Raw genomic sequence first — 14,737 nt, 5'->3', positions numbered from 1 at the left:
GGCCAAGAGAATAGATTATACATCTTTATTGGCAGCTCAGTTGCTATTTACTTATTCATTTTACATTGTTTAGTCTTTCAGAATTCTCTGAAGATAACCATTTGGGCTCGAGGGTGTACCATACACGAGTCGCTCGGCAGCTCCATCACCTTCACTATAGTACTTTTCTATCCCCGCGGCCAGTGGCCCATTTGTATTATTTCAGAAAGCAAACCTTGGTACAGAAGTCACCCCATGGTCTTTAACCTTATCACAGTAGCCAAAAAGTATGTTTACAAAATATTAGAATTTATTCATGTTAAGGAAAGGTTATGCAAGCTGAGCTGGGAAGTTCAAAGGCCGAGCTGCAAAACTCTGAGGTCACCCTGCTGTGCTTAAGTATTGTCAGGCATGTCGGATTTGAGATTTAAATATATGATTATCAAAAGCATGTACACTCAGTGACTGAGTTAGATAGGTACTAGGAAAATCTAGCCCATCCAGACAATTTCAGGATATTCTCATGAGGACAAATTCAGTCCTGGTGGAACTCCTTTGACCACCATGGAGTTGGGCTCACTTATTGGCGGGCTCAATTTGGCCTGCAAAACATCAAGAGTGGAACTAGTCTTTTGGGAGAAGAATTATGAGGATACACATTTTCGGCTTCTATTTCTTTTGCTTGTTTGCTTTGTTTACACTGGACTTGATCTGAGGAACCCTAATTTTATTTTATGTTGATTCTAGGATTCTAGTATGTTGAAATCTGAAGTGTCTCCAGAGCAGGAAAGAGCAGTTAACACCTGGTTGATTAGCTTTATTCTAAAGAGCCCTGAATAAATGTTACCTCCTTCCTCCTCTTTTACCACCCCATCTGTTTTGTTCTGACTTCAGTTTTATAAACTAGCAAATCAAGAGACACCCTGGTGATCAGCTAATCTGCAAACATGAGCTCTTTCTAAACAACTGTATTTTCTGACCAGATGTCTCCCAACACATGGCGAGAAGCACTGATTTCTTTCTTTACTACAGAGAATGACTAAATTATCATAGTCTTTAAGAAGGAATTCAGAGAAGAGCTGCAAAAATGATTAAGGGACTGGAGAAACTGACATGAGGAAAGATTTAAATGAGCTAATTAGGTACAGCTTGGGTAAACAACAACCTATTTTATTGTCTGCAAGAATCTGAAGAGTGTAAACACCAAAGAGGGTTAGGAATCGGCATAAAGGGTTATAAGTAAGGACATATCTATACGTACAGCACTGCAGCTGCACCACGTGTGGTGAGGGACGCGTCTGATGAGAGAGAGCTCTCCAGTCGGCATAATAAAACCATCTCCACGAGTGGCAGAAGCTATGTCGGTGGGAGAAGCTCTCCCACCGACACAGCACTGTGCACACTGGCACTTATGTCGGTGTAACTTGTATCACTTAGTGGGGTGGTTTATTCACACCCCTGAGCGACATCAGTTATACCACCATAATATGTAGTGTCGACATAGCCTTAGAGTTATTACAGGGTGACCTAAAAGCCATCTCTTCTCCTGTTGTTCTACTGTATTGCTAGAAACTTCTGCTTGGTTTTATTTGTCCAGCATAACAGTGGAATCTGCTGGCAACTTAACAAGTGCACAGACTGTTACCCGGGGTTTTTAGAACCCCCAACAGGGGCAACTTAACTATTTTACTCCAGGCATTGTAAGGAATAAATTAACAGGAACATAGCACTTCTGTTTGATAAGATTTATGCAAGTAAGCATGCTTTATTTAGAATTGCAATTTATTAGATTTAAGCACACACAAACATAAGCAATAGGTTTAGAACATCAGGTTTGCAGTGGCCAGTTTCTTACCCACCAGGGAGAAAGGGTGTCAGGAAAAACGGTTTTTAAGATGGCTTTAGAGGACTGCTTTAAAGGACATTTAATTAGCTAATTCTTTATAACTAACGTTTACAAAACACATAGGTTACAATGACCCCTATCGTATTATTACGTTTTTAACTTTCAATATGAAAGGCATTTCGACTTAAGGTTTTTTAACCACCAAGGATTTTGGTTTTCATTGTTTACTTGTTTGTTTTTTCCTCCCATTCTGATTAGCAGAAACTGTAGCTAGTTTTAACCTTGCTTTTAAAAGCCTGTTTTTAAATTAACCCTTAACTGTATGGTGTTTTATTACTTTCGGGTGGCTGAATGCACATAATATGGTTGCAATTAACTTGATCACACTCTGCGGTATACACACCCCTCAAATCCAGGGCAACAAGACCAACAAAGGATGATCTAGGCCACTGTTTTTCCTCACAAGGAAATTAGATTCCAATATCAAATACCCATTGGCTCCAGCCCACCTCTGCTCCTAAGCATCCCGTCCCAGCTAGAAAGATACCTGCCTGCAGTTTACACAAATGCTGTATGACACTTTAGGAGTTCAGAATGCTCTCAGCCTGGGGAGGATGACTACTGGGAACAGCAGCTGAGAGGAATTAGATCCTTTCTATGAGGACATCGTATTATCTTAAATGTATGACCATCCTAGTTGTCACTTTTGTGCTGGACACAAAACCTCAAAGATCAGAGTAGTACAGGCCAAAAAAGGGCTAGGCACACCCAAACCCTAAAAGCAGACATGAGCCAAAACATTCAGACATGGGTGCCTAAGGTTGGGCAGTGAACTAAAAGCAGCCTGGTTTCGAGAGACTCACTGGCAGTGCTGACTGAAGTCAGTGGGACTTGTAGGCACCCTGGACCCCCTGAAAAATCATGGCACTTTTATTTAGTTGCTCTATTATTAGGTCTTTTCATTGCAAAGAAGAGGCTGGACACTTGTAGAGGAAGCTGAAAGCAAGGAGCAGCCAGCGGTGTACGACCTGCCAACTTGCTGCACATTACCAGCAAGTGCTCCAGAGACCTTGAGTAAATCACAGACCACAGGTTTGGAAGCACTCCGCTAATGAAAGTGGAGAGAAAAAGGCTAGGACATTTGGATCCCAGGTTTTATTTTGGGTCCCTCTTCAGGTTAAAATTATTTTAAATAAAGAATTAAGCCGAAACACAAAGATCAAATGTTGACGATCAGTGTAGTGTGTCAGAGACTTTCAGTGACAGAGATAAACAAAAGTGTGAATTCTGAGGAAATCCCAAGCGGCGGAACATCAGCTAAACCCTTGATGGGGTTTATTTCTTTAAAAAAAAAAAAAAAGGAATTACTATGCCAAGATCTGGTGCTACTGTAGCTGCTCAATCCTAAAGTAAAAGCTTCATAAACCACAGACAATAACAGCAGTCTTGTTTCCATGCTTTTATCTCCATCAGTTTTATTACAATAATCTCTATGAAGTAGGTCACATTGTATGTGCAAGGGCCAGCTCCTTAAAAATTAATCTCAGTCCATAATTCAGAGATCGTAACTACACACACTGATCAAATGCAGGTTTCAGAGTAACAGCCGTGTTAGTCTGTATTCGCAAAAAGAAAAGGAGGACTTGTGGCACCTTAGAGACTAACCAATTTATTAGAGCATGAGCTTTCGTGAGCTACAGCTCACTTCCTCAGATGCATATCGTGGAAACTGCAGCAGGCTTTATATATACACAGAGAATATGAAACAATACCTATTCCCACCCCACTGTCCTGCTGGTAATAGCTTATCTAAAGTGATTTCCAGCACAAACCTGGATTTGTGCTGGAAATCACTTTAGATAAGCTATTACCAGCAGGACAGTGGGGTGGGAATAGGTATTGTTTCATATTCTCTGTGTATATATAAAGCCTGCTGCAGTTTCCACGATATGCATCTGAGGAAGTGAGCTGTAGCTCACGAAAGCTCATGCTCTAATAAATTGGTTAGTCTCTAAGGTGCCACAAGTCCTCCTTTTCTTTTTGATCAAATGCAGTAATTTGGGGGCAGCTTTCTGCAACCTTCTGTACCATACAATTAGGGGGAACGGTAGTTAAGGACAACTAAGCACAGTGACGAGGAGCCTTAGTGATTCTCCGAAACAGGTTCACTTTCAACACTGAGTCAGTTATGGGAGTGATGGAGTAGCTGTTAGCTGATTTATCACACAGGGATTTTCCATTGTGAAGTGCAGATGATTTCTTTTGCATCAGCATCTTTCTTTCTACAGCTGATACTTGCAATCTCTTGTCATTTGCATATTTCTCCTACTTGCTCTCTCAGGGCTGGGGTTGTTTGAGGGTTACTGAGGGTTACTGTTTGCTACTGTAGGAGTGGCAGGAGAAGCAAAACAGAGGCCAGGCTGTGGTAGGTTTTCTGCTTTTTTGCAGATTTGTTTTTCAGAATTTCTTTTTGTACATTTTAAAAAACCCTTTGTTTTTAAGTAGGGGTAAGTGCAACACAAGAGCTCAATCATTAAATAGCTGAACAGAGTATCCAATCAATGCCAAATATTTGGGTTGGGACCTTTAATGTTTTAGTTCTCACACCCATCAATATAAGAAAAGCAGGAAGTGGAGGACTTGCCATCCTGGCCTTCCTAAAACAGAGTCAAAAGGAAAAGTGACAATTGCTGCTCATTTTTGTTGGCTATGCCCTGCCCACATTACAACTGAAATTGTAATAAAGTGGATTCAGATTTGAATCCCCCAGATCCAAACCCACCCTCAGGTGGTGATTCAGATCTTAAGCCAGAAGGCTCCTGTTTTCAGATGTGGCCCAAGGGGGCAGGAATCTTGCAAGATCAGCGTGTCTCACTGGATTTTTGCTACTTTCTTCCAAAATCTGTAGCAAGCAGCTGATGAAATTTTGGGGTCACTGAATGCCACTCTGACCCAAATTTAGCCCTACTTTGACCTCAAAAGGGAAATTTAGAGTTCAGGCTAAAATCTAATCCAGACCCAAACAAACCTTGTGGGCTCATCATTTACCCATTTTTGCCACAAAGTGGCCTAACTATCTTTGTTGAATCTCATCTGCCCATTTCCTGTACAATCAGATTTCTGGAGATTCTGAGGTGAACTATACTAGGGGTTATTTGTTTGCATCTCCTTCCGACCTAACTTACATTTATCTACTCTTTGTTTCCATACATCTTTTTTCTCTCTAAGGTAAAGCTAAACATGCTTGTGAGGCCTATTGACTACTTTTATCTCTATGTATCTACGTAGTTTTGTACGTGTTGTATTCCTGAAAACTAATTTTAAAATGTTAATTAAAAGAAAAATAAAGGTGGGAGGATCTGGATCAAGTCCTATATTCTGAAATTTGTAATTTCATTTAAAAAACAAAACCTTGATCCCAAATCTGGCGTTGTTTATCCAGGCAGGAACTTTGCAAGGCATGATTCCTTCTTGAATAAGGCTCTTACTAAGTAACATTCTCAAATGCATCTGTTTAGGCTTCCAAGAAGTATACGAATTACACTGCTTTTTCTTCTGTGGCCTTTTGGGAAATGGTTAGACAGTTCTTTCCTATTAATCTGGTTATTCATTTAATATCTGGAAAAAATTAATTTTCTCAATCTCATGTAAAGTTTATGTGATCACTGCAACACATTTTTCTCTATGACTATGAAACCGTGTTAATTAGATACATATAGGGTACATCTTCATTGCAGCCAGGAGTATGAATGGTAGCAATGTAGACCTACACATAATGTAGTTGGTTAGACGCACTGCAGGACTGGGGACCTTAATTTGGTAACTAGTCAACGACTTATGCATATGAGTAACTTTATGTACATGAATGGTATCATGGACTGCAATGGAACTACTCATATGAATAAAGTTTCTCACGAACATCAGTATTGGTAGGATTGGGGCCTTAGATTATGTTTACCGTTAGCACTAAACAGCTGTATAACAAAGCTTGTATTCAGGACCTGGCCCTGTTTCCCACTGAAGTCCACATTAATTTTGCCATGGACTTCAGTGGGAGCAGGATTGGGCCCTAATACCCTTGCTTCTCCCAAACACAATCATTTCAGGAGTCATCACATTGTTTCACATGTGACTTCCCTCCGACTCCTGTTAGTAATTTATGGATATAGAAATAGCCAAATTAGGATACATTACCCCGGTGACGTCCATAACCTTAATCGCAGCAAGCTGTCCTGTTTTAACATGACGACCCTATGAAAGAAGAAAAGAAATAGTTTAATTTTTATTGCATTATATTACATACTGGCACCAAGAAAATGATTACAATAGGCCACAATTCTGTAAAAGTTTACTCACACAAGTAGTCCCACTGACATCAACAAGGCTACTCGTGCGAGTAAGGATTTTCAGGACTAGGCCTGGGATGAGTAACCTCATGTACAACACAAGTCAGACATGAATTTGTCATTGTATCATTGTTTCAACAACATTGTTAAACAATCTTATTGCTTTGGCAGCATTCCCAACATCACTGATTTTTCTTGAGTACCCTTTGAGCATCCATTGTGTGAAAGTTTCATTCCACCCACCATGTGTTTGATCAGTGAGTGAAGGATTCTTAGCGCTTGTTACATTTTCCCCACAAACAAGAGCTCTGCTAGCATCTCTCCGTCTACTACACTCCCCTTCACATTCCTGTACTGCGTCTCTCTCAAGCAAAGACAATCACCTTGCTGGAAACTATCCATTATGGATAAATGCCCACTAGAATACAGAGTGACACTAATGCCAATCCATTTCTGTCCCGAGCCAGGGTTTGAAGCCAGCCCTCAGGGTAGCATGGTAACACAATGAAACAGGTACCCTCTGACCAGTCCCTTTTTATATAAATCAGAGACACTGACAACTGTTTAGTCAGGGCCTGATTCTGAGGAAGTGCTGGACATGTGGAACTCAAGCCCCAAAAGAGAAAGTGATGTCATTTGGTGACTTTCTATCGACCTGAGTTTTGAACAGAGCTTAAAGCACATTTATTTTATCTATAACGACAAAACCAAACACCCAAAGAAAACCATTAAGGATGTAAAATAATTATTCTTTCGTTTTGCATTTTTTCCCCTCTACTCTGATGCAAAAGTTCAGTGTGTGACTGGACAGAGGAATGCCTAATATACCTCTGAGACTGCACTTTGATGCTAAATGAGGTCCTGGAGGTGGAACAAATTAGTAGAGTAGACATACTTTGATGTGGACATGTTACAAGACTCTAAACATGTTAATCAGTGTAGCAGTCAACTTCTGAGGAGTCGAGCCCCCATGAATGAACTAGGACAAAAATGAGTCTCATATATGTATATAAAATCACAGAAGAATGTCATAAAGACTCATATATATATATAAAATCACAGAAGAATGTCCAACTACTCTAGGGTTTAAATACTTGGCCAAACCTCAGGGGGAATTTGCCAAGAAAACTTGGTGGGTAATGATAGATATTAACATAGTTACAAGGAACATTTTATTTAAATAAATCCCGGGAAGATAAAATGTAAAATTAGTTTTCAATTCCTTAGTTTAGCAATCTGAAGGAATTTTTATAAATTAATTTGCTATTTCACCGTGTTCTCGGTCACTCTTTGCACTTATTCAAGCTCGGAAAGTGAAAACTGGCTGGCCACTTTCTTTTCCTCTCTACTAGGTTTCACTTTCTGGTTTCTCACGTATTAGCCCCAAACTGTTGTGTTTTGATGCAGAATGTTGCAGGGGAAGCTTTAAATCCAAAAAAAACATTTTCACTGAAGTAAAATATATATCAATAATGAGTAATAATAAATACAATAAACGGGCTTCATGTGTGTAATACTGTCCAGGTCAATTGAGGAAGTAGAAAGAGAAAGACGCAGAGCCCTTGGGTGTATAACTAGCAAAGGCATCAGATGCCCATGCCCACCCCCACAATAAAAATAACTAGACAGATAAATACATAGATAGAACTTTCCAATGGCTGACTCCACCTACTAGTACAAAGAGGAAAGCGAAAAAAGAAGAAGAAAGTTCAGCAGGCCTCACATGCAGATAGTACACTAGCTTCATCTTCTGGCCCTGCACTTTACACATGGATTATGTGGCAAGGACTGTCACTCGCAAATTGGATGTTTAGCCACTTGTGATGCTGCATTATGACATGTACTGTAGTAAATGAACTGCTTTATTGCTTACTTACACCGTCGTCTTTCGAGATGGATGATTGCCTCTGATTCTTAGATAACAGCTCAGGAATTCTCCTTGAGCTCAGGTAATATAGACTGGATTATAAACCCACCAAAGTTAATAGGAATCTTCCCATTGATTCAATAGGCTTTGGTTCATACCCATAATGCTGAAGATCGCATGTTTAATCTCCACTGAGAATTGTGTGTTTGAACATACAAGACAATGGTTTTATTTTACAAACATGTCATATTATGATTTTTTAAAACATCGTTTTAAATTATACCTACATCTTTGGACTCTAATGAACTGACTGTGCCCTTTATGGAAAACGTTTAGCTAAATTAAAAGTTCTGACAATCATGTATACATATAAATGCACCCTTGTTATTTGATTCATTGTGATATGAATTGATATTAACCCTTTATTTTTTGGTAACTGATAAACTGACAAAGTTGTAAGACGACGATTGTTGGACAGCACTTGAGTAGGTAATTTCTGGATGGAAAAATGAGTGTATGCACATGCGTTGGGGGGGGGAGGAGGGGAAGGGAGATGACAAAACAAAGAACCCAAACCGTTGACTGTGACTGTCTCTTAAAAATAGCAAACCACAAATAAAAGCTGTACAGTCAGAATATGTCAGCAGATAACGTCACAATGGTTCAAAAACAACCCCCACTAGTAGTGAAGCAGAACAACTGACGTTTAAAAAGCAAGACTACGAAAAGGCTCATTTTCTTGAGCTTTCTGGCCAATGAGGCACAGCCACTGAACAGCTAGTTCATATGCAAACTGTTCACTTTTTCATTATATTCTATAGCACAATCTATTTTTGTACCATAATGAAGTGCTGCATTTTGCTCCGTGCTGATTTCCTTCTCTCCACAAATGAATCACACATTATATCAAAACTGTTCACATCAAATGTTCTCTTTCTCTCTCACACACACACCACAAACACGCAGAATGTAAGTAGGAAAGAAAATGAAAAGAAAGGGTGCATCCTCCGAGAAAATCTGTAGGCAACTATTTTGATGCACTGGTGCCAATAAAGGCAGCTCACCCGTTTTCCTAATGATTGTTTGCATCACAGCAGCACCCAGAAGCCCCACTGTACAAACACAGAGTGAGTGAGACCCTGCCCTCCTGAGCTTACAATGAATAGACAGATGGTAGAAGGGGAAACAGAGGCACAGTGAGAAGTGACTTATCCAAGCTCACACAGCAAGTCAGTGACAGAGCCAGAGGAAGAATCCAAAGTGCCTTAATCACACTCCTATGCCCTACCTTATGATCGAATTCTGTTTGAGGCTTAGCTGCAGCTCTCACACAATGGAATGTGCCTCCAAGCTGGAATTTGGTCCTGAGATTTTAATAAAAGAACTCCAATGTTCCCCAGTATGATTCAGCAGTTTGGTAAGTGTTGACTGTTTTGTAATGTATCATTTTACATTGACACACAGTAGAACGTTTGAGTCTACAGCCTTGCAATCTTACAACCTACGGCCCTAATCTTGCCAGGCACAGGCAGACTCTACACCCCCTCAGGAGCTCTACTGAAGTAAACATTACAGAAAAAAATAGCCACCTTTTGGGGAAAAGAGCAGTAAATGGCACAAAGCACAGTGCATAAAAAGAGGACAGGTGGGAAGGTGATTCCAGCCAAAAATATGGGTCCAAAGTCTATCTCTTGTGAAAATAAGAGAGGGGTCTGAATGTTTATTTATTTATTTAGGAAGTTTTAATGGGTTCACAAATCCTAGCCATATAAATCAGAGACAAAACAACAACAACAACAACAAGAGTGAGCTTCTGTTTATAGAAACACTGTACAGTAATATAAGCATCAGATCTCTCTATTTAACAGGGTGTTACCATAGTTCAGAGTGAACATCTTTATGCTGCCTACAACATGCTGTTTCTAGTGACTATTAAATTGAGAAATCTTTGATTACACATGTTTTCTATGTGTCTGTCAAATGTTAATATGTAAAAATATTGGACTGATTTTTTTTTTTGGCAGGTGATTTTTTTGTCTGAGTATTGAATAAATGGTAACCAAATATCTCAGTATCTATTTGTCCTTTGTCTAGTTTGCTGGGTACATAATTGGTGTGTTAATTTTTCCTTAACAACCTGCCATATTTTTTGAACCATTACCATGGGGTTCCACAGAGAGCCTTTGACTATAAGAGCTGATCTCATCAAATTCTATGGGCCCTGTTCTCTGGTTTGATTAATCCACTTTGCTCAAAAGTAGACAAACTGTCCCAAAGTGGCCCCTTCTGCCTAGGGGTACTCTCTACGGCCATAAAGCTGAAGGAGGCAACACAACCGCCTCCGACTCCAGCATAAGCCTCCTGCCCCTGATGTGGAGAGAGGGAGGGGGCATGCCTGGGGCATGGCAGAGTGGACCTTCAATATACCCAATCCTCCACTGGCATAAAATCACCTAGGGACCTTACACCAATGTGGTGAGTTTGAGGTGCTGGTGATGCAGGCTCCCTGAGAGCCTCCCACTTCACTGCATCCTTGTGTGTTGAAAACCACAGAACCGTGGGAATTCTAGTAGCTTTGAATTGTGACTTTATCTTGTATTAACTTAAGTTGGTGTCACATTAAAAAAAGCATACATTGTGGAATTTGAAACTATGGTTTTATCAGAGTTTTGCACCGGAATAAAATAGCTTCTGGAGACCCTTGACCTTCAGGTTCTGCTGCCAGAGAGAGACATAACATTAGGGAAAATAAATACAGATGGGATTTTTCTTTAGGAAATATCTTCCTATCAACTACAGCATTTCTCATTCATATGGTACAAACATGGAGGGAACGGAATGTCTCAGCTGTTGTAGCAAGTTCGTTTTGTCCAGAATATCATGCAGAAATATTAGAGTCTTTGTCCAGCATCAGTCTTTGCAAATTGTATGAACAAAACGGGGTCACTGGAGAGAATCCTGGAGTCCAGGGGGAACAGCATTACCATTCAGTATTCCAGGACATGTGCTATGGTGCACACGAAAGGAAAAACTGGAGCAAACGTGCCGCCAGACTAAGCACTCTAAGCAGCCACCTTTCCCAAAGGAAAGTGGAGATTGCTGCTCTGATTGCATTTTCTTGGGGGAGGAAAAAATCCAGGAAAAATGAATGTTAATATGTGTATTAAAATCAACTGACTAAATTCTCCTTGGGTATCAATCTGGATAAACTCTGCTAATATCAATGTAGAATTACTCTGGTTTTACAGTGGTGTAATTATCTGCAGCATTTGACCCCATATGCTGTTTATGTTTTATGCTGAAGCCACTGTCTGGCTCTCTGAGGACAGCAGGCCCTTCTCAGACTCTAGCACTACCCCTTCCTGCAGATTAAAAAGATCCATTATATTATCTTGTCCTTAGCAGGGTACGGATTTGCCAGTCATTGCCAGACACCAGAGCTCTCACCAGGGATTTACAGGCACGCAGTTGTTGTGGGTGGACTTTGGATGGGCATGAGGTGGCTCTGCAGGCAGCAGAGCAATTTCAAAGAGCGATACGGCATTTCATTCCACCTAAATTTATTACTTCAATAGGAAGCCAATTCGCCCACTGAGAACTTCTCACTCATTTAACAAGGGGATTTATGCAGCCAGAGAGGCAGCATGTATTCCAACAATGCACCAAGAGCATTGTATAAAATGAAAATATTATTGCACCAGTTTAAATGTAGACAGGCAAAGGAGCAGCAGCTGGTTTGAGGGCTCCTACGTTGTTTCAGATTTCACACACACAAATTTGCACAAGCCCAGGCTAAAATTATGCCTTGCCCAGGCCCCAAAGTACTCAGAAAAAAGGAGAGGATGCAGGCAGCCCACATCCTCTCCAGCAAATCCAGAGGAATAATTTACCTACCAATGCACAGAAGCACAAGAGTGGAGAGTTTGCAGCCCTAGAGGGCGTATTTTATGGTGAGACATTGACTACACCTACTGAATAAGCATAGCATGGGGCGCCCCTTCCAGTGCTTCCCTTAGGCCACCCCAAGGCATTATGGGTGAAGTCCTGGACCCACAGAAGTCCCCTCACCCCATTGACTTCCTTGGGGTCAGGATTCCACCCAATGCCTCTAGACACTGCTCTTTTGACAGCCGTTTGCCCTCCCAGGCATAAGCCATTAGGGAAGCACTGCTGATAAAGTACCCTGATTTTCAGAAAAGGGGAAGGGATATTTGTAATGCCATTTATTTAGATAGCATAATTTGTGAAAACAGATCCTCCAGCTGCCAAATTCATCTTGCTTTGCTCTGCCAGAGTGTCCCCAAACCTACCAACACTAATTAAAGCAAAGGGAGCAACAGCAGGGGATGCAGTCAAGGCTCATTGAGCGTTCAGTAAAGCGGAGACCATGGATAAGGGAAGTGTAACACCAACAGACCCCGGTCATCGGCAAGTGGGATTGAATCTGGGACCTCTGGAGCTAAATGCATGAGCCTCTACTGCAGGAGCTAAAAGCCACATGGCCCTTAGCTAAGGCTGTAGCAGACTTATTAATCTCCAGCTGGTCTCGGTGCCACTAGAGGGGACAAAGCACCACACCCAGGAGGTGTGTGGGTTACATAAGCAATAATGAAATTTAAAACAGTACATTCATAGACATTGCCTGCTCTTGTAATTCCAAAATGAATCACTGGGGGTAGCAGTGGGAGCAGCCCCCGCTATTTTGCCAGGGCAGAAAAATGTTTTCAGAGTCACCCCTTGCTCCCACGCAGCAGCTGAGCCAAACAATAAAATTAAATTAAGTTAAAATAAAATAAAAGGCTGGCCATCAGTGAAAGAACAACAGCTGGCCAATCAGAATGGAGAGGAGGGAAAACAAAACAGTTGAGTGGCACAGCACCCCCTGAAAGAAGGCATCCAGGGCTACCACCCAGCTTGTAGTAGTTCTTTGTGGGTCCATTAGCATGAGATCAGCAAGTCCAGTTGTGAAAACTTAGCTTGTTCTTTGCACTTCCATAGTGTCTTCCACCCAAGACTCTCACAGATGGCTTACCAGACATTAATCAACAAAACTTCACAGCCCTGTGAGATAGGCCAGTGTCGTCATCACTAGCGACAGACCCAAGGAGCGCAAAATATTTAGCTTAACAAAGAGAAGAAGGTTAAGGGGTGACTTGGTTACAGTCTATAAGGGCCTATACTGAGAACAAATATTTGACAGTGGGCTCTTCAATCTAGCAGACAAAGGTATAATAAGATCCAGTGACCGGAAGTTGAAGCTGGGCAAACTCAGACTGGAAATAGAGGCGCACACATTTGTAACAGTGAGGGTAATTAACCATTGGAACAACTTACCAAGCGCTGTGGTGGGTTCATAAACACAGACAATTTGAAAATCAAGAATGGATGTTTTTCTTAAAGAGTTGCTTTAGTTCAAACAGAAATTATCTTGGGTAAGTTCTATGGTCTTTGTTAAGCAGGAAGCCAGATTAGACGATCACGGTGGTCCTTTCTGAGCTCAGAATCAGTGAATCCTCCAACATTATACAGACTGCTAAACAGAAAAGCAGTGTGGCTATGTGCCTTAACAAGGTCACACAGCAAGTCAGAGGCCAGACTAGTAACGGAACCCAGATGTCAGCTCCCACCCTTATTCTTTAACCACTGGACCAAAGTTTCTGTAAACATATTTGCCAGTTTAGAAATGGAAAGAAGAATTAGGTGAAGATTAGATGAGATGTAGCCAATAAATTCTCTAGCCTGCAGAGTTGTAAACAAAACATACAAAAAGCAAAATCACTGTTTGCAATGATGGATTATGTTGCCTCTACCCCCAAAGATTTTCAACTTCACCTCAAGTCAATGAAATGATGAACTCCTTATTCTAAGAGCTGGTCTACACTAGAAAGTTAGGTCGACCCAGCTACGTTGCTCCGGGGTGTGAAAAATTCACACCAAGAGATGTCATTAAGCCGACCCACGCCTCAGCATAGACAGCGGTAGGTCAACGGAAGAATTCTTCCATCGACTTAACTACCACCTCTCGGAGAGGTGGATTTACTACAGCGACGGAAGAACTGCTTCTGTCATTGTAGTAAGTGTCTACAGTACAACGCTACAGCAGCACAGCTGCAGTATTTCCAGTGTAGACAGTGCATAAGCATATTGTGACGTTAATTCTTCATAGAAACATGGTTATGATATGAATATGGTATAACTAAGATAGACTTTACGCAAGATGGGTCATGTAAGATATCATTGGAAAGGTTATAATTTACTGAATGTGTTTATCCAATTTGTATGCATGTATCATTTTTATATCTGAAGCTGGGAATATTGACCATGTCTCTGTATTTCAAATGTGCTACGTTGGATGAGGCCAAACAATGTTAGTGGCTTATTGAAGAAATGCACACAAGCATAAGGGTTACCCCAGGAACCGTGTGCAATAGAAACCTCTCAAAGATAGCTCTACACAATGGGAGCTGTTTGATCCAGGTCAGATAGCTCTATACAATGGGAACTGATTGATCCAGGTCACAGCAAAAAAGCTTTCCACCAAGGGCGGGAAGGGGAGATGGATATAAAAGGGACAATGACAACATGAGGTCCTCACTCTCCCTACAACAACACACCTAAAAACACCCGAGGAACAAAAGACTGAACTGTGAGAAGTGATGGTCCCAGGCTAAATTCTTTAGCCTCTGTATGATAACCTGG

At 41.0% G+C, this 14,737-nt stretch overlaps 1 protein-coding gene across 14 annotated transcripts in view; it reads right to left on the bottom strand.

The window, feature by feature from the left end:
- The window catches only part of TNIK (TRAF2 and NCK interacting kinase), a 308,730-nt gene that overhangs the window by 127,281 nt on the left and 166,712 nt on the right, over positions 1-14,737 (bottom strand). For all 14 annotated transcript variants that reach the window (XM_073359382.1, XM_073359394.1, XM_073359393.1 and 11 more), the window contains one exon: positions 6,020-6,076. In XM_073359382.1, coding sequence (XP_073215483.1) covers positions 6,020-6,076 — 57 coding nt within the window. The remainder of the gene's footprint in view (positions 1-6,019; positions 6,077-14,737) is intronic.

The sequence above is a fragment of the Lepidochelys kempii genome, chromosome 9, assembly GCF_965140285.1.
Source record: "Lepidochelys kempii isolate rLepKem1 chromosome 9, rLepKem1.hap1, whole genome shotgun sequence".
Taxonomy (NCBI): Eukaryota; Metazoa; Chordata; order Testudines; family Cheloniidae; genus Lepidochelys; species Lepidochelys kempii.
This window is presented reverse-complemented; position numbering and strand designations above follow the sequence as displayed.